The sequence below is a fragment of the Elephas maximus genome, chromosome 25, assembly GCF_024166365.1.
Source record: "Elephas maximus indicus isolate mEleMax1 chromosome 25, mEleMax1 primary haplotype, whole genome shotgun sequence".
In the NCBI taxonomy this organism is placed as follows: domain Eukaryota; kingdom Metazoa; phylum Chordata; class Mammalia; order Proboscidea; family Elephantidae; genus Elephas; species Elephas maximus.
Window position 1 is genome coordinate 26,906,884 of NC_064843.1, and position 18,716 is coordinate 26,925,599.

General features: G+C 45.2%; 1 protein-coding gene across 3 annotated transcripts in view; it reads left to right on the plus strand.

The window, feature by feature from the left end:
* PTPRT (protein tyrosine phosphatase receptor type T) overlaps positions 1-18,716 on the plus strand; it is a 1,296,550-nt gene that overhangs the window by 816,659 nt on the left and 461,175 nt on the right. For all 3 annotated transcript variants that reach the window (XM_049868705.1, XM_049868707.1, XM_049868708.1), the window contains exon 8: positions 13,046-13,342. In XM_049868705.1, coding sequence (XP_049724662.1) covers positions 13,046-13,342 — 297 coding nt within the window. The remainder of the gene's footprint in view (positions 1-13,045; positions 13,343-18,716) is intronic.

The following is an 18,716-nucleotide window of genomic DNA, read 5'->3' on the forward strand; positions in this document are numbered from 1 at the left end:
CGGAAGCTAGGAGAGCAGTGGGACTAAAGAGGGGAGGAAGAGTCACAACTTTCAGCCTGATGTCACCTCCTCAGAGTCATCGTCCTTGGCCACTTGTCAAAATGGCTTAGGGGCAGTGTCTGACCTCCTTCAATGCCACAAGGGGGTAGGAGAACCAAGATCAACAGCACAAGGCTGACTCCCATGAGATGGAGGCCAGACAAGCCTCCTCTCTCTGCCATTTTTACTAATTCTCACACCAACCATCCCTCCCATGGCACTCTACTTCTCTGCTGGGTTTGGTAATTCATTCTAATGTCCACACAGAACTCAAAGACCATACTCATGATTATGGGGTTTATTAAGGAAACAAAAGATAAAATTCAGGCTCAGAAACAGTCAGGATACAATTCTCCCATCAGGACAACCTCTTTCCAACTGTGCTCACAGGCGTGCCTCTCCCAAAGGCACTCAGCTTTCTCTCTCCAGGGGCCAGGAAGCCTACCACACCATCTCCTGCTTCCAAGTTTCTGCTGCCAGGTCTCTCCTGCCACTACTTCTCTGTCTTCAGGGCTACAGCTTGCTCTCTCTTTCGGCCTCCTGCTTTCAGGAGCTTCTTAGCACAGGGATCCCGGGCCTAAAGGATGCGCTGTCCGCTCCTGACTGTTCTTCCTTTGTGGTGGTAGGGTCCTTTTTTCTGCTCTGGAATTGGCTCTCTTTTAAGGCAAAACTGACTAATCCCCTTAGTGGGCCACAATTACCCTATCACCTGAGTGGGAGTTACAAGACCACAGCCAGAAAGGCCACACAAAAGCAATCAATCACACCACACCACTATACCTAAAAGCCCTAGCTCACTGTTTTTACTGTTTATCCTTTATCTTTCCTTCAAAACAGTTATTACAATGAGCAAGTTTGTCTGCTCGTGTGTTTGAGTGGCATTGTGATTGTTTAGTTGGCCTCCCTCACCAGATTTTAAGCTCAACGGAGGCAGAGACCATGTATGTTTTTGTTAACACTGTATTCCCTTCACCTAGTCTGCCACCCCATAGGTGCTCAATAAATCTTTCAAGCTAAGCTATGTTCAGGGAAAGAGTAAGAAGTGTAGTGTCAGTGGAGAGGAAAAATCAAGGTGGTGATGCAAGGACCCAAAATTAAAGAAGTAAAATTATAGTCACAAACCCACCTGGCCCCCGTCTCCTTACCCTGCCTGATATTTCTCCATAGCACTTATCACCATCTAACATACTATATATTTTTCTGATCTATCATATTATTTCCCCCACTAGATCATAAGCCCCATAATGGCAGAGGGGATTTTTGTCTGCTTGGCTTACTCCTTTTTATCTAGGATAGAGTCTGGCATATGCTACAAATTTTGGCAAAGACTACCCTTATCACACCATTACAACTGCCCTGGTTGTTATTTATATCTCAGGATAGTTGTTGTTATTAGCTGCTGTTGAGTTGGCCCCTGACTCAGCCTGATCCTATACACATCAGAATGGAATGAAATGCTGCCTGGTCCTGCACCATCCCCACAATCATTTGCAGAGCAGACCATCATAATCTCTAGGGTTTACACTGGCTGATTACCAGAAGTTGATTGCCAGGTATTTCTTCCTTGTCTGTCTTAGCCTAGAAGCTCTGCTGACGTTTGTTCAGTATCATAGCAGCACTCAAGCCTCCATGGGCAGATGGGTAGTGGCTGCACAGGAGGTACACTGGCTGAGAATCGAACCTGGGTCTCCTGTGTGGAAGGCAAGAATTCTATCACTGAACCACAGCTGGTATGCTTAGGATGGTAGGAGGGACCAAAATAATGTATAACACCCAGAATGGCTGACTCATCACTGTGTAGGGATGTGTATGTACGGTGGAAGGTGAGGATTTGGTACTCACTTGGCCAAGCCACCCATGCATCAGAGTCTTGACAGCCATTTAATCCTTTCCTCTTAACTCCTAGATTTTAAATGTGCTGGTCCCTTTGCCTGAAGCCTAGCCTCCTCATCCTCAAACACCGCCCCCTCACCACACGTACAAAATAAAAGCACACACACAAATCCTGCTCCTTAACCTGGTTAAATCCTATCCATTCTTTGCCCAAGTTTCCCTCTTTCAGGACAGCCTCCCTTGACCTCTAGCCTGTTACATTGTTGGGAATTTTCTTTACATATTTATTCTTACATGGTGGAATGTTATGGGTGAGTTATGGGGTAAGCTATAACCAGTGCTGTGAGCCTTCCAGTCAATAGCACTTAGTCTAAGGGGTTCCAGTCAAGAAGCCCATACTCTAGAAACAACTCCAAGCACTCCATAGCTTGATCAACAACCCTTACTTTGCTAATTACCATGCTGTATTTTTTATTGTCAGAAATTGGTTTCTGTGGTTAAAACCAAGGGCCTGTTGACTAGAATAAATATTAGAAATGGGCTCTAATTGGTGAAACTGAAGGTATTTAAGATACATGGGTTGACCAAAATATTTTTCAAACACTCTCCAGCCTTACACAATGAAGAACCACCTTCTGGTAAAACCTCTAGCCTTCAACCTTAGGGATGGTATAGAAGGCTTGATTCCTGGCTGTCCAATATGACTATAATCACCCCTAGAATGGGATGGACAAATTGTAGCTCATGGCTGTGGCTGCCTGTTTTTGTAAATAAACTTTTATTGACACACAGTCATGCCCATTTGTATACGTATTGTCCATGTCTGCTTTTGGACTACAGCTGCAGAGTTGAGTAGTTGCAGCAGAGACAGTCTGGCCTGCAAAGCATATTTACTATCTGGTCCTTTACAGGGAGCCCTGGTGGTGCAGTGTTTGGCAGCTCAGCTGACCCCTGGTGGCACAGTGTTTGACAGCTCAGCAGCTAACCAAAGGTCGGCAGTTTGAATCCACCAGCTGGTCCTTGAAACCCTATGGGGCAGTTCTACTCTGTCCTATAGGTCACTATGAGTTGGAATCAACTGGACAGCAATGGGTTTAGTTTGTTTTTTGTTGGTCCTTTTTTTTTTTTAAAGAATAAGTTTGCTAGCCCCTGCCTTAGAATATTGTCACATCTGCCTCAGATGAATCTTTCATGAAACTAGTGGTCAGATCACCTAAAAGAACAGATTACTGGGACTTTAATGAGTTTATGGATGAGCTTGTTTGACCTGTTTTATGCCTGCTACTACTAATAAATGGTTGTTAATAAATCTGTGTAGTATAATTTGGTCAGAGACTTGCTTTTATTATAACCTAATGATTCAGTTGTGGGAGAATCATTAACCTTCACTCAGCTCAAATTTCTTTGGTGGCTTCTGGTTTCTATGTGAAAAAGAACCTAAGGATTTTGCATGAATCATGGTCACATTGAATCAGATGAGTTCCCAGAACCAGCTGGGTCTCTCCACCATGTACTACCCTGGAACCCAGTACTTACCCTGCAAAAGACTCACCAGGCTTCAACACTTTATTCTTCCCAATTCTTTGCCTGCATCCCACTCTAGGGCATGAGTCCTATGAAGGGAAGACAGTATCTGTCTTGTTATCCTGCATCCCTAATGCCTGACCCATCACAGAGATCCAAGATACGTTTGTAGGAATGAAGGAACAGATATAGCAATGTCTGAAAGGGCATTAATGGAAGCTTGCTAACATCAGACTATAGCTGGTTAAGAGCATGGGAATCAGGTTAGAGGTCCACAGTAGCCGGTGAAGCCTGTTCTATTTCAGTGGCTCCCCTGCCTCATTTGCCTCTGAGTTTGAGGGAACACAGCTGTGTCAAGTAACATCCAGAAGTTTGACAGACATTTTATCCATAATTCACCTCATAGTTGTAAGAGCCTGGGAGTATTATCTGTGATTTACACATGAGAAAAATGAAGCACGGACACAGACAGGATAAACGACATGCTTAAGGTGTCAGCGATGACAGAACCAATTCTCTTTTCACCATGTCCTGATGCCCCCGTGTTCACTAAGTACTTTTTAATTGAGTGAGTTAGCGAACAGGTGAACTATCTGCCTTCTCTGTGGCATTGCCACAAGAAGGTAACAATCAAGTCACCTTCTCACAAGTCAACATACTCCAACCTCAGATGATTCTAGTAGTCAGGATAGGTAGGACCCACTGACTCTGGATTGTGGGAGTCACAAGTGTGCCAAAGTGAAACGTTTGAATTTCTGTCCTTGCTGCATTCATAGATTCGACAAATTCCTGCCCATCAAACATCTGCAGTAAATTGCAGGAGGTGGTGGAAAGTAACCAAGAGCGTGGGTTTGGATGATGCTGGAAGGGAGACGGATTTTAATTTTGTTCCTTTTACCTTTTTTTTTCCCTTCGCGTATCATTCCCAGGCAGAAATTGCAAATTAATGGTCACATCAAACTATCTGTCAATGTATTACTGCTCTTGCAGTATCAAATTATGTTGGCAATAATGTTTCCAGCTGCCTAGGACTCCATTGCAATTTAATTTGAAAGGAACTCAAATTGCATCTCCAAATGGATAAAAAATTAATTTTACATAGAAGCTATCCACCTCCACATTTTCAGCCCCGTGCCCCAAATTATCTCAATTTAGTTTCAACTTTGAACAGTACATATGTTACAGCCAACTCCACATGCAAAGATGAATACATAGCAAATTTATGAATTGTACATTTGCTTTGCTGCTCCTTTTTTAATAAGATGTTCTGCCTTGATTAGGGTCATTAGGGGATTCTACAGCTATTGCCTTTGAAAGCAGGGACCCAGGCTGAATCCATATAGAACAAAGAAGGCATAGATTCTGACTTAGCCACATGATTACCCATAACAATCAGAGCGCAGAGAACTCTGATTCACTCCTTATTGCTATTCTCCTGTAGAACACCAGGTCCTTCATATTTGAGCATCAGGCAACTACTAATTTCTTTATTTACTCATCCTTTTATTTATCAGTGGCATAATGGTTAAGTGATATGGCTGCTAACCAAAAGGTGGGCAGTTCAAATCAGCCGGGCACGCCTTAGAAACACTGTGGGGCAGTTCTACTCTGTCCTGTAGGGCCGCTATGAGTCAGAATTGACTTGACAGCAATGGGTTTTTATTTATTTATTAAGCAACTGCAGGTTCCAGTTATCTAGGGGCTGACAGGTTGGCAGGGAGGTAAAGAGGAACCCAACACATAAACAATTACCATACAATTGATAAAGGCTATGGCAGAAGTATGGTAACATGTTAAAGAAAATAGACAATTGTGGCATTAATTCTGCCTGGGTGAGGGAGGCTGTTGAAGAAAGTTACAAGTAAATGGTGACACTGGAGCTGAGCCCTGGCTGTATTGAATAGGAATTTGCCAACTGCATCCCAGGCAGAGGGAATGGCATGGGGAAAGCATGGAAGTATAAAAGGATTCAGCACACAACACTTTGCTTTAGGAACATGGGGCTCAAGACATGAGGCACGGGACTGGGAGGTGGGCACAAGTTGCAGGCCAGGCTGAGGTATTAGGTGGAAAATGGTACCTCTGGACGGAAATGATACTTTGGTAAGGCTGGACGTGGGAAGGGAGAGATGCATCCAGAGGTTGAGATGACTGATCTACCAGAGGCAGCAGCAGGAATGAAGTAGAAGCTTCTGAAAACATGAGTCACACACCTGCGTCTAACGTGCAAGAAGACAGCTGGGTCTGGGCAAGAATACAAATGGAGGTCCTTTCTCTCGATTCCATTCCTCTTCACAAAGGGCCTCGTGAACTGTGCAGAGAACTCAGTCCACATGTGCAAGTTCTGTCCACTCCCCAAAGAGCCACCCTTTGGCCACTCCTCAGGCCTACAGGTGCCCGTACATGGAGCATGGCCCACTCTCAGAAAAACACACGAAAGGAAGGGGTTCATGCAGGCCCTAGATGTGAGGTTGGGGGCCACTGAACAGGTAATTCTGGGGTGTCAAGGACCTGAAGCTTGGTCCAAAAGGGTCAGCACGGGCCAAATGGGCATAACCACTATCCCCAGGCTCCTTGCTCCAAGAGGAGGACACAGCCTGAAGAAGGCCATAGTGGGCTCTCTGTGTATGGGTCTCAGGATAGAACTCCTCTTGCCCAAGTCTAAACCAAAAAGAAAAAACAAAGCCCAAGCCCATTGCTGTGAATTCAATTACAACTCATGGCAATCCTATATTACAGAGTAAGACTGTTCCATAGGGTTTTCTTGCCTATAATCTTTAGGGTGTGTACAAAGTGCATCCAGAAGCTAAGCCACTGCGATTTTCCATCAGAGGGTGATTTTCCAGCTTTCCAGACAAGTCATATTCTCTTCCAATTGTTTGTCATTTTCTTGGCCTGTAGGCTATAACTCAAGAAGGTCATATGGACAAGGCCTTATCTGGAAGTAGAAACCACAAGCTCTGGGCTTGGACATATTTACACAGGGATGTAAATTCAACAAACCAATCTCCACTGCACACAGAAGGCTTTCTTAGCAATTTCCAACTTGTTTGCACCTGAGACTCTCCCTGCTTCAGGCAATTATCAGAGCAAGAGCGGGGTTTGGATGCTGAGGTTTGGGACGTCAATTTAAAAGCATGAATGCTTCCATCACACATTTTGGAAACTACTTTCCATTGTATAGGATTTCAGGACGTTCTCTTGATTGAATGCAAAACAGGATGTGTTCATGTTAAACACCTGCTGATGTGCTGGAGGGACAGAACAGGGACTGTAGAATCAGGGGTTCTGAGCTCAGGATCACTCATGGTGGGTAGGTTTTGTCAGAGCTTCCAAACTGAGACAGGCTAGGAAGAAAGGCCTGGTAATCTACTTCCTAGAATTATTCAATTAAAACCCTATAGATCACAGCAGAATATTGTCTGATATAGTGCTGGAAGATGTGCCTCTAGGTTGGAAGGCATTCAAAATACACAGTGGCCCCAATAATGAACTTTGGCATACCAACAATCATGAAAAAGGCATAGGACCAGAAACATTCCATTCTGTTGTACATGGGATTACCATGAGTTGGAGCAGACTCAGTGGCAACTGACAACTGTCCCTCGACAGACCCTATGCCATGTGCTGGGGTTGCTGGGCAAACAGGACACATTTCTTGTCCTAGAAAGGCTTACAGCCTTGAGAGGAGGTTGTGTGTATGTTGGAGGGGGGCAGATAAATGAACGAGCGGTGTCCCTGGACAGTGTGCCAATTGACAAATACGATGGGAAGCCATGCAAAGCGCCATGGGGACTTGGCTGTGTGGCCCTGGTTAAGTTATGTGCCATCCAGCAGCTTCAATTTCCCTGTACCTTAGAGTTGTTTTTAGGATGCAAGTGCCAAGTATAGCACCAAGCCCCAAATTGCTACTTAATGCTGTGAATTGCCCTTATACTTCCCATTCAAGAACGGCAACCAATAGTGACTAACATTAGTACAGAGTTCTAGAATTTTCAAACCACTTGTACCTCCACATATCTAACCCAAAGGTCCACCAGAGGCATCTTGCCTTTTGCATATTAACTGAGATTTCCTTGGATCTTTCTGTTTCTGTAGCCTGGGGAAACCCTAAATCATCACAAAAAATTTGTGTAACACACACGGACTTATTTTCAGAGCCCCCTTTGCCTGTGACCTCTGTGTTCCCATGGGGTATCTTATTTGGCCTGGGGCATGCAGGTATCAGCCTTTTCACTCGAATCCAATCACAGCAACATTTTGTGGCATTTTGAGGACCTCATTGAAGATCTAGGAATCACGAGGGGATGGTCACATGAAGCTGCACCCAGCATTCTGCCATCTTGTTCACCCCCATACTATTCCTATTCAGTCCCAGGTCCTAGTGAATTCACTTTCCCTTCTGCTGAAGGTTCAGCACAGCTGACACCAAGGTTCTGGGAATTCAGCTTCTACTCCAGATAAACTTAAGGCATTTCTCCAAGAAAGGCAAGTCCCTCTAAAAGTAATCCGCACTGTAAGCAAAGGCATTTCTCTCTCTCTGTTTTTAGTTTATTTTATACTCATTAAAAGCCCTCTGCGATTAGTGTAATAATTTCTACTTTGTAGATGAGGAAATGGAGGCTCAGAGATGATGCACTCTTATTCCAGATCACACAGCCAGTAAGTGAGCCCGACTCCCGCCACTGTGCGCTATAGCCTATGTGACAACAATCACACACTCTTTTGAGGTAGCAAGTGGCTTTCCCCATATCTTGACCTTCCTGCTCTAGGAGGAAGTCTCTTTGCTGTGTGGAAGAACACTTACAATTCCCCTTACCCTCTTTGAAAAGGTACCCCTGCCTGGCCCTTCCTTGAAAAGGAGAAGGGTGTTATGTGCACACCTCTGCAGGTGAGCTACTACAGGGAGCAAGTTTGCTTGCGAAATACCATCATAGTCAAAGACCTGGGGCAGGCAAACCAAGACCAGTGGTCAGTTTAGCACTAAGTGTGTTTGAGTTCCAGCTGTGGCCTCTCCAGCAGGTTCAGCCACTTCCAGGGCTTCAAACCTGTTTGCTCAGATTCAAACCCCTGCTGAGAAACTGCATTTCTAGCAAGTTCTCAGGTGATGCTAATGCTGCTGGTGAGGGATCAATTCCGAGAGCCACTGGAAAAGCAGGGGTTCTCAAAATTTATCATGCATAAGAATCACCTGGAGGTCTTGTTAAGCTGTAGATTCTGATTCAGTACATCTGGGGTGGAAATGCAAATTCTTAGCAGGGGTTAGAACTGGAACCAACTGGTTGGAAGCCCTAGCCTCTGCTGCTTTATAGTTCTCAGCTTTCTCACAACTTCCTCCCAGGTCTCCCCAGATTCCTGATGACCATGACGTGCCCAAATTTATACTCTTTTCCTGGATGCAGTCCCTGGTGGTATCATGATGCACAGGGGTAGACCACCCAGTAAACAAGGTAAAAAAGGTAAGCACGGGCTTATTTGTGCTTACTCCCTAATCTGTAGTGAACAATTTCACATAGGATGTGGTGAAAAACATGTGAAATTGTTCACTACAGATTAAGAGGTAAGCCGGTGCTTACCTTGTTACTGGGTCATTCGCCCCTGTCAGAAATTGTAAATTTGAAAAGCTGGGAAGGTGCTGTGGGATCGGGTGAGAAACAGATGCCAGCCATACCTAGAAGCAGACTTTTTGATGTGGTGAAAAATGTGAACTTGTTCACTATAGATGATCTGGTAAGCACCAGACTTCCCTTGCCTACTGGCTAATCTGCCCCAACAGTGCAGAGAAAACAGAGGCTTTAACTCTCCAAGATGTCAAATCTCAGTTGTGCCACTCACTGGGTGGCTTTAGGTCAATCATTTCATCTCATGGCACCTGGGTTTCCTCTAAGATGAGGCTGCTGATGCCTTCCTGGGCTGCTTGTGGTCTACAAAATAAAGCATACATCCATTCAACAGGTCCTTATTAAGGGCCTTCCATGAGGACCTCTGGGCTGGATACAGGTGATAGAGATGAAAAGACATCATCCTTGCTCTCAAAGTGTTTACATTCTAGTATGCAGGGGCGTTTTTAAAAAGGTGTCTTTGTGGAGAATGGTTACTATACAAGGAAACCATAAGCACCAGGAGAAATAGCTACTGACTTCTGCCCAAGGGCTTAGCGGGGAAGTCCTCACAGAGAAGGCAACAGAAACTGGGGCTGAGAGCATGAGAAGGGATTGCCAAAAACACCTGCTGGAGGAAAGGCAGGACTGGGAGAGGGAAAGGCTGCAGGAGAGAGGAAGAGACGTTGCTCCCTTCTCCTGCGTGCAGACACAGGGCTTGACAAGACACTTCTTTCCAGCCCCCCCTGGCCAGGCATGTCTCTGTACTTAGCACACTAGACGTGAAATCAGAGATACAAGTTCAAAACCTCACTTAGCCACTTTACTAGCCTCGTACAAGCTCTTCAACCTCTCTAAGTCACCGTTTACTCATCTGTCAGATGAGGTTGACAGTCCTGCCCTTACAGGGTGGTTCAGTGCTAGAACCCATTAGCCCTGTGGCTGGTGCTCCATATATGTGGTTTTGTTTTTATTGTTTGGCTTGTGCTTTGAGCCCTGGTGGCACAGTGGTTAAGAGCTCAGCTGCTAACCAAAAGGTGGGCAGTTCAAATTCACCAGCTGCTCCTTGGAAACCCTAGGAGGCAGCTCTACTCTGTCCTACAGGGTGGCTAAGAGTCAGAATCAACTGAATGGCAACGGGTTTGGTTTGGTTTTGGTTGGTGCTTTGAGGGTATATTGGAAATCTCAAAAATTATTTTTAACGTGGGATATAGTACATTTTAACATGTTTAACAAGATGTGGCCTTAGCCTTGGACTTAAAAACCAAATCCACTGCTGTCAAGTTGATCCCGACTCGTGGCAACCCCATGTGTTATAGAGTAGAACTGAGTTCCATAGGTTTTTATTGGCTGTGCTCTTTACAGAAGCAGATCACCAAGACTTTCTTTGGTAGCACCTCTGGGTAGGTTCAAACCAGCAACCTTTAGGGTAGTAATCGAGAACAAACCATTTGTGCTGCCCTCCTCGGACTTAAAAAAGGGTCTTAAATGTCCTTGTTCTCGTTCCCTAACTAGGTGTGGCAAGAGAGCCCTTAGGGCAATTATTTATCTTATTGAGATTTGGAATCAGTTTTGAAGGTGCACCCAGAGAAGGAGTGTTGAAACGGCTCTGAGTAGCGATGGGTGGCCTCCCTGCCCTGAGAGTTCTGATATCTGGGTGACAGAAAGGCTCCAGCTAGGCCAGGCTGGGGTGGGGAAGGGATGCGCAGGACTCCCAGGCCAGCCCCTTCTCGCTCTCTCTGGGTTTGTACATTCGTCCTCATTTTAGCCTGTACCTCAGTGAGTTGCTTAGCCAAGCTGCAGCAGAATCCTGCCCTCCAAGTATGGGAGCCACCCCATTCCACGTGGGCTCAGCACAGTGTCTAGCTAGGAGTGGGTCTTGAGCAATGGCTTGCTCAATGTCACCTTTCCAAAGTCATGTTTGCTTTTAGGACACTGGCTTCCTTTACACAAGGACATGAGCACATGACTCGCTGGGTTCTCAGAGTGACCATGAACTCCCCAGCTGATCGGGGCAGGGCTGCCCACTCTCCCTGGCAAACTCAGACCAGCAGCCCTTTGAGCAGCTCTGGGGCTGGCCTGCTGGCTCCCTGGTATTCTTCTTTACAGAGGACCATTCAAAGTAAAAGCCTTGGTAAGGGCCTGCATGAAGTGCAGGACTTTTTTCCCCAGAGGGAAAGCTCAGAGAACTCAGGTGACACCAAGAGCCCCCCTACTTCCTTCTGATTGCTGCACAGGCACAGAGGCAGCCCTACCCCTAAATGTTCTGAGGGAACCAGTCCGATGACTAAATCCAAGTCCTCCATTTTGCAGAAAGGTGGCACCCAGCATTGCCACTTATAAATTGTTCAGGATAGATACAGCATTCAAAAAGAAAAATCAAAGCAATTGCCATCAAGTTGATTCTGACTCATAGTGACCCTATAGGACTGAGTAGAACTGCCCCAGAGAGTTTCCAAAGGAGCAGCTAGTGGATTCAAACTGCCAACCTTTTGGTTAGCAAAACAGCGGCAACCATATAGTGAGTGCTTATTAAGTTCCAGGTGCAGTTCTAACTGGTTTGCCAGCAGCATCTCATTTAACTCCCCCCACCAAAAAAAAAAATTTTTTTTTTTTTTTAAGGTAGCTGCTATGATTATCACCATTTTTCAGGTTTAAAAAAAAAAAAAATACACCCAAAGAAGTTACATAATTTTGCAGGATCATATAGCTACTATGGGGCAAAATGAGGGGAAAAAGTCATTTAATCTTTAACTTGTGTTTGACTCGGGCATAAGAACTTGCAGGACTGTTTGTCACAGAAGATGTTACGCTTCTGTCATTCCAAATGCCTAAACTTTAATGTATAATGATCTTTGCATGTGGGCGTTTTTTTTTTTAAAACACCTTGTTAGGATCTGTTTTGTACAAAGCATCTATCTGAAGTGTAAATAAAATGTTGATAATAAGATGCAGCCATTGCACGGATATGAACATTTATGATCAAGGTTACTGGGGCAGCATGGCGGCGGGAGGCAGGCTTGGAGTGACCAGATCTGCTTTTTAGAAAGATAGCTCTGGATGGGCCATTTGGAAGGAAGTTGAGAGAAGGGAAAGAAGTGTTGAGGGCTGCCTCAGGAGACTAGGGAATGATGGCATGGATTGTCAATTGGATAAGGGAATTCCAAGCCAGAGTCGACAGACAAGTCATGGTGGCCATTTGGATAGGCTGGGTGCTCTGTAATCAAGGCAGGTGTTTCCATTGCCAGCTTGTGCACCTCGTTGTTAACTCAAATGGGGAGAATGGAGCCAAAGAGGAGACATAATTTGGCAGGATCCTACAGCTACTATGGAGCAAAAATAGGGGGTAGAAAAGACATTTCCTCTCTAACCTGTGGTTGGCCAAATATACAACAGCAGTTCAGAACTCCAGCAGCCTTCCAAATCAGTACATCCCAAAAGCGTTGCGTGCGTGCATGCTGTGGATGGTACCCAAGATATGGTTTTGGGTGGTACCCTGATAAACCTTTTAAAAATTTACAATTTTGCATTTATTTTATCCTTTTAAGTTTTTTAAATTGAGGTGACATTCACATAAAATTAACCATTTTAAAGTGGACGGTTCAGTGGCATTTAGTACATACATTCATAGTGCTGTGCAATCACCGTCTCTAATACCAACATATCTTCATCATCCCAGAAGGAAACCCTGTGCCCACTAGGCAGCCATACTCCACGTTCCCCCTTCCTCCAGCTCCTGACAGTCACCAATCTTGCTTTTATTTTTATAATGAACAATATTTATGGCAAGTAATTTGGGTTTTCCCTTTATATAGGACTATGTTTTCTTTTAGATGCCTGCATTTAAGTAAGGAGATTGATTTAAAGAAAAATGTTCATTAAATTATACTGCAGGCGGCAAAAATCGTGGAGGCTGTGGTTGAGTGGCCGAGCTAAGTCTGGAAAAGCTACCTTCCCCTGTTTCCAGTGTACTCTTGCCTGGGCGGGGGGCACCAACCCGCCCTTCTGACACCTCATCAGAGCCTGTGCCTTGTGTGTCTGTCTTGCAGACCCTGTGCACGGGCCGCAGAACGTGGAGATTGTGGACATCCGAGCCCGGCAGCTGACCCTGCAGTGGGAGCCCTTTGGCTACGCGGTGACCCGCTGCCACAGCTACAACCTCACGGTGCAGTACCAGTATGTGTTCAACCAGCAGCAGTACGAGGCCGAGGAGGTCATCCAGACCTCCTCCCACTACACCCTGCGGGGCCTGCGCCCCTTCATGACTATTCGACTGCGGCTCCTGCTGTCCAACCCTGAGGGCCGGATGGAGAGCGAGGAGCTGGTGGTGCAGACGGAGGAGGATGGTAAGCAAGGGGACAAGCTTACTTAGGGATGGGGAGTCTCAAACCTGCTCACAGGCTACTCCTGTCAGTTAGGAAACTTAATTTTTCTCCCTCTCTGTGTCTGCCTCTTTTCCAAGGTCTCCAATGTCCTCCAGGGGGCACCGTCCCCATGGACAACAGCAGCTTTGCCATAGACACCGGCTCACATTTGACTCTCTGCACCCCCTTCCTTCTTCTCACTTTGTGCCACCTTCTGTGTCCACACTGATGACCCCCAAAAGGGAAAGGGTATATCATATTGTTTAAGCATGTGAATCTTGGAGTCAGACAACCCTGGATTCTACAAGAATTAAAGTCAGAAAATACATTTAACCCTTTCGTTTCCAGTTTTTTATTTTTGTTTAAAAAAATGTTTTGAGGGCGTATGTTTTCAGTATTAGAATGCATGCTTAGTAATTAAAAGTGTGTTTAAATTTTTGGTTGGTAATATGGATTTTGAGAAATATGATCTGGTAATACAAGCCACCAATAAGGCGAGTGGCACTCTGGCACCACAGGTCTGTGAGATGACGACATACCAAGAAGAATTAAGTAGAGAATTTATTGTGGGCGCCTTTCCAGTATATTACATGGGGGAAAACTAGAGGTTTTCCAAATAGTACCCAGAAAAACCAAAACAAACCCATCAGGGCTCCTTAACTATCACACAGGAAAGCCATAATTCTGCTTGCAAGCCTTATCTCACAGAAATAAAGGGAGGAAAAGGCAAAAGTTTACAAAACCAACACACCCAGGTAACATCATCTAATAGAATGCTCAAACTACACAACAATGAGTCTCCAACTCCGGTCTGCTGAGCTTCACACATTTCATAAGGGACCCACCTTGATGTTAAATGCATTAGAATCGGAATAATGTACTACGTACAAGGTCCAGAGGCATAAAAAGTGGTTGGTATCCTGTTAAACCAATAATAACTAAAGAAAGAAAGAGCTCAGCACACACATTGGAAGTGCCCAGAACCGAATATTCACCTGGATGTCCTACAGGCATCTCACACTCAAAGTATCCAAAAATGAACCAATTCTTCTAAACGGACTCATCTTCTTGTGTTCCCCGTCTCAGTTAACTGCATGGAGTAACTCAAGATGGAGACCTCAACATTAGCCTGGATGCCCCCATTTCTCCCACCCACATGGTTCTGCTGATACAGCTTCCTGCAGGTTATCTTCTAGCACCCTTTTAACTCTACCAAACCAACCAGGTGCCATTGAGTCAACTCCAACTCCAACTCCAACTCCAACTCACGGTGTCCCCATGTGTATCAGAGTAAAACTGTGCTCCATAGGATTTTCACCGCCTGATTTTTCAGACATAGATCACTAGGACTTTCTTCCGAGGTGCCTCTGGGTAGACTCGAACCTCTAACCTTTCATTTAGCAGCCAACCACATTATCCATTGGGATGCACCACCCAGAGACTCCCGTCTTAACTACGCTCCAGAAATATGGAACCACTTTTACTTCCTAGAACACATAACTCCTCCTGCCTCTCTGTTATTACCCATGCCATTTCCCTTGCTTAGAGTGACCTCTCCCTCCATGTTTGCAGGACAAACTGCATTAATCTTTCAACTCCTGGTTCAGAGGTTATTTCCTCCAGGAAGCGTTCCCTGACTGCCCCAAAGAGAGCTAAGTGTTCCTTCCTTCCCAGGCTCCCAATGCCATTGGCATGTAACTCCTCCATAACAGCTAGTTTATTTATGGGTTGGTGGAATCTGCTGGTGGTAGGACTTATCTAAGAAATACTTCTCCATGACCATGCTTGGACTCTTCCTTCAGCCAGGCTGCCTCTGGCCTTGTGAATTGTCTTTAGTTAGTTCCCCAGAGGAGAGTTTGTGTGCAAGCGTCTGATTAAGGAAGTTTTCCCAGGGGAGACTGGGAAGGGAGAGGGGAAGCTGGACAGGGAAGGGGACAGGAAAGAGGAGGATGCCAGGGAAAAATGCAGCTCCAGGCCAAGTCCAGTAAAGGGTGACTGCAACCTGAGCCTGAAGGGCAGGTTACATACCAAGTTGTTCCAGGTCTGAGGGCAGGGCACTGTTGGTCAGTAGTTCAGGGCTGGGATGGCAGGGGGGAGTTGGGAAGTAAATTCTCAGAACTTCTGACTCTCCACTCATGCAGGCAAAGGTTAGAGGGGACAACAAAGTGATCAGAAGGAATCTAGGCAGAGCCCTATCACTGTCAGCTGCATGGGGCAAATGCCCCACTTGACCCAGATTAGTCTTTGGAGCCTCAAGACAGAGCCTCTACAATGGCAACCCCTTCCGGTACCCTTGTATCACATGAAGAAGTTCCAAGGAGCCCTGACTTAGGGTCTCTGATGGGCTCCAAACCCACATCCTCAGCCACAAAGCCTCACAGGGAGATAGAGGAAAGAGTGCCAGCCTCTTCTCACCTTGTCACCTGATTCTCACTTTCCCCCAGACCCCTCCTGGAACTGGGAGTTTTATATCATCTATTTCATGACCCTCCCTGACCCCCTTCAAATTCATGCTCACATCCACCTTCTCCACAGCCCCTACGTGCTGTGCTTCAGTCATCTCTAGAGGTAGCAGCAGCAGTGGAGACCCAGCCTCTTGTCACCTCAGCTCCCCACCTTCCTAGTTTTGCAGAGGACTTCAGTCAGTCCTTTGTAGATACAGCTCTCTGTCCACAGCCAGCTTCTCTAGTAGATCTGAATGCTCTGCTTCCTGTGAACCCATCCCATCCAAAAGGAGGAGTTGGGCATGTCAGCTTGGCTTCATTCTGCAGCCGTATTAGCACCCCTAGCCGTGGTTCTAGAACTGTGCTCCATGGTTTCTGGTAAGGCTGTCAGACGTTTCCCTAGAGCTGGCATAGCCCCTTATTCCAGCAGGGAGGGAAATGCAGTGTTGGAGAAGACGGACTCTGGAACCAAACATGCCAGGAGCAAGGTGCTTAGCCTCTCAGTACCTTGGTTTCCTCATCTATAAAATGGAGTTAATGATAGTACCTACACCTTGTATGTTATTGTAAGGATTGAAAGGGATGGTATATAAAGGAATTGGAAGAATGCCTGGCAGACTGTAAGCTTTCAAGAAACGGAGCTATTACGTTTGCACTAAATCACAGACAAAATATATCTTGACAAAGGAACCTCTAGCACAAGCAACCCAGAAACCACTAGTGGTCCTGGGAAACTTCTTCAGAGGTCCACATGTCCCCCCTCTCTAAGTGGGTGTAGAAAATACAACATGAGCTCTTAAGGAATGGCAGTACCCACGGTGCCAGATTTGAGAAGCAGAGTCAGAGACAAGAAGGGTAATTCAGTGACAGGTGTTCACAGGGAACCCCCGTTGTTAGAGAGGGAGCTGGTGGTGAAAAACAGCATGAAACTTCAGGACTCAAGACAGACGGTAGGGTTTGGACAAGGAGCAGTCAGAACACTTTGTTCCAAGGTGCTCTGCCCACCTTGCCTACTTCCTGAGGATTTAGCTACATGTGCAACAGTGAATCCTGAGTCCCATCTTTATGGCATGCCTTACCCTCTCCCAAATTTCCCTTTCTCCTCCTTGTCACAGAGGGGCGGAAAAATTATGAAGCCTTAATCAAAACAATGTGAGAGCAGCAATGCTCTGAAATTGAAATTTAATTAAACACCATTAATAAAACATCCATTCCTACTCTACCGAGGTGTGTGGACATTATCGTATTAAAAACACCAACCATATAAGACACCGGTTTTCGGTTTTCGGTCCTGAAGCCCCGCTCAGGAACCACTGAGGTGGGTCTTCTGAGGCAGGTCTCAGGAGAGTGCAGGCACCCTCTGTAGGCGGGGATTAGGAGGTTTCTGTTTGCTGGGGATCTCATCCACCTTAAGCAGGAGCTGAGGTTGGAGCACGGCTCTTGTTGATTAACTGAAATTCCCCTCAGGGAGCCAAAGAGCAACCTCTCGGATTGAGCTGACTGGATTCATGCTGTTTTCATCAGAGCTACAAAATTGTCTTCTGGGGAATTTGTAGAATTCGTAATTTCAGCATCCCGGTGCCTTTGAGGGCCCATAAAGCAATCCGCTGCTGAAGAGAGAGGCTCCGAGCCACTGAGCTCTGGTGCTTCATCTGGAAGCAGCTGTTCATAGCAGGCTAAAAGGGCTCTTTATGTTTCCCTTTTCTGCAAATGTCACTGACGAAACCACAGCTTCCTTACTTAGTGCTTACTTCTCTACCTTTAACCCTGTGAGGCAGTTCTCCTCTGTCCTATAGGGTTGCTATGAATCAGAGTCGACTTGATGGCAGTGGGTTTTTCACTACTTCTAACTATCCAAACCACAGCCAAGATGGTGAAACTGAATATGTGAACGTCACGCTGATGGTGATCCTACATCGCCTTCCACTTACTGAGCACCGAAACTGCACTAGGCACCAAGCTGGGCACCTTCCGTCCAACAACGTGTGTATTCCTTCGCCTGAGATTTCATTTGGAAATGTTTCAAAGCCGTGGAAAAATTGAAAGAGCAGTATAAAGACAACCTATAAGCCTTTCGCCTAGATTCAGCATTTGTTATATTTACTTTTCATATATATGAGAAAATACACAACAGTAAGCCTCAATATACTCCACAGGAAAATGAAAAATAACTGAGCTTAAATGTAGTAACCAAGCCAATAAAATAAACCAAGCATTTTTATGAAGAAATTTATTTCACTATACAGGCATATGCATGTATAGATGTACACTTGCATACATATACACATATAACGTGCATATACATGTATACATGTATAATATACTACATGTTCATACATGAATACATACATATATAAGTGTGCATAGCACATGCACATATGCACACAAACAGTCATACTTTCAGTGTATGTAAGAGTGACCAGCTGCCCCAGCTCGTCCTGGGTCTGCTCAGTTTTAGCACTGAAAATCCAGTATCTCAAGAAACCCCTCAGTCCTGGGAAAATTGGGATAACTGGTCATTAGATGTCCAAAATATAACATTAACTATTTGAAAGTAAATTTCAGAAATCATGACACACGGCCCCTAAAATCTTCAGCATACATGACCTAAGAATAAAGACCTTTTCCTACAAATGTATAATACCATATGACATTAAAAAAAATTAACATTCATTTTAAAATAACCTCATAAATAATGTTCACATTTCTAATAATGTTAAACCTGACTCTCTGTGACAAAACCAGAATATGAGACTTTTTTGGCAAAAAAAAAAACAGTACATGGATGGTGAAATGTATTTCTTAGTGTATTATATCAAACCAGTTGCTATCGGGCCAACTTCGACTCCTGAAAACTCCATGTGTGTCAGAGTAGAATTGTGCGACATAGGGTTTTCAATGGCGGATTTTTC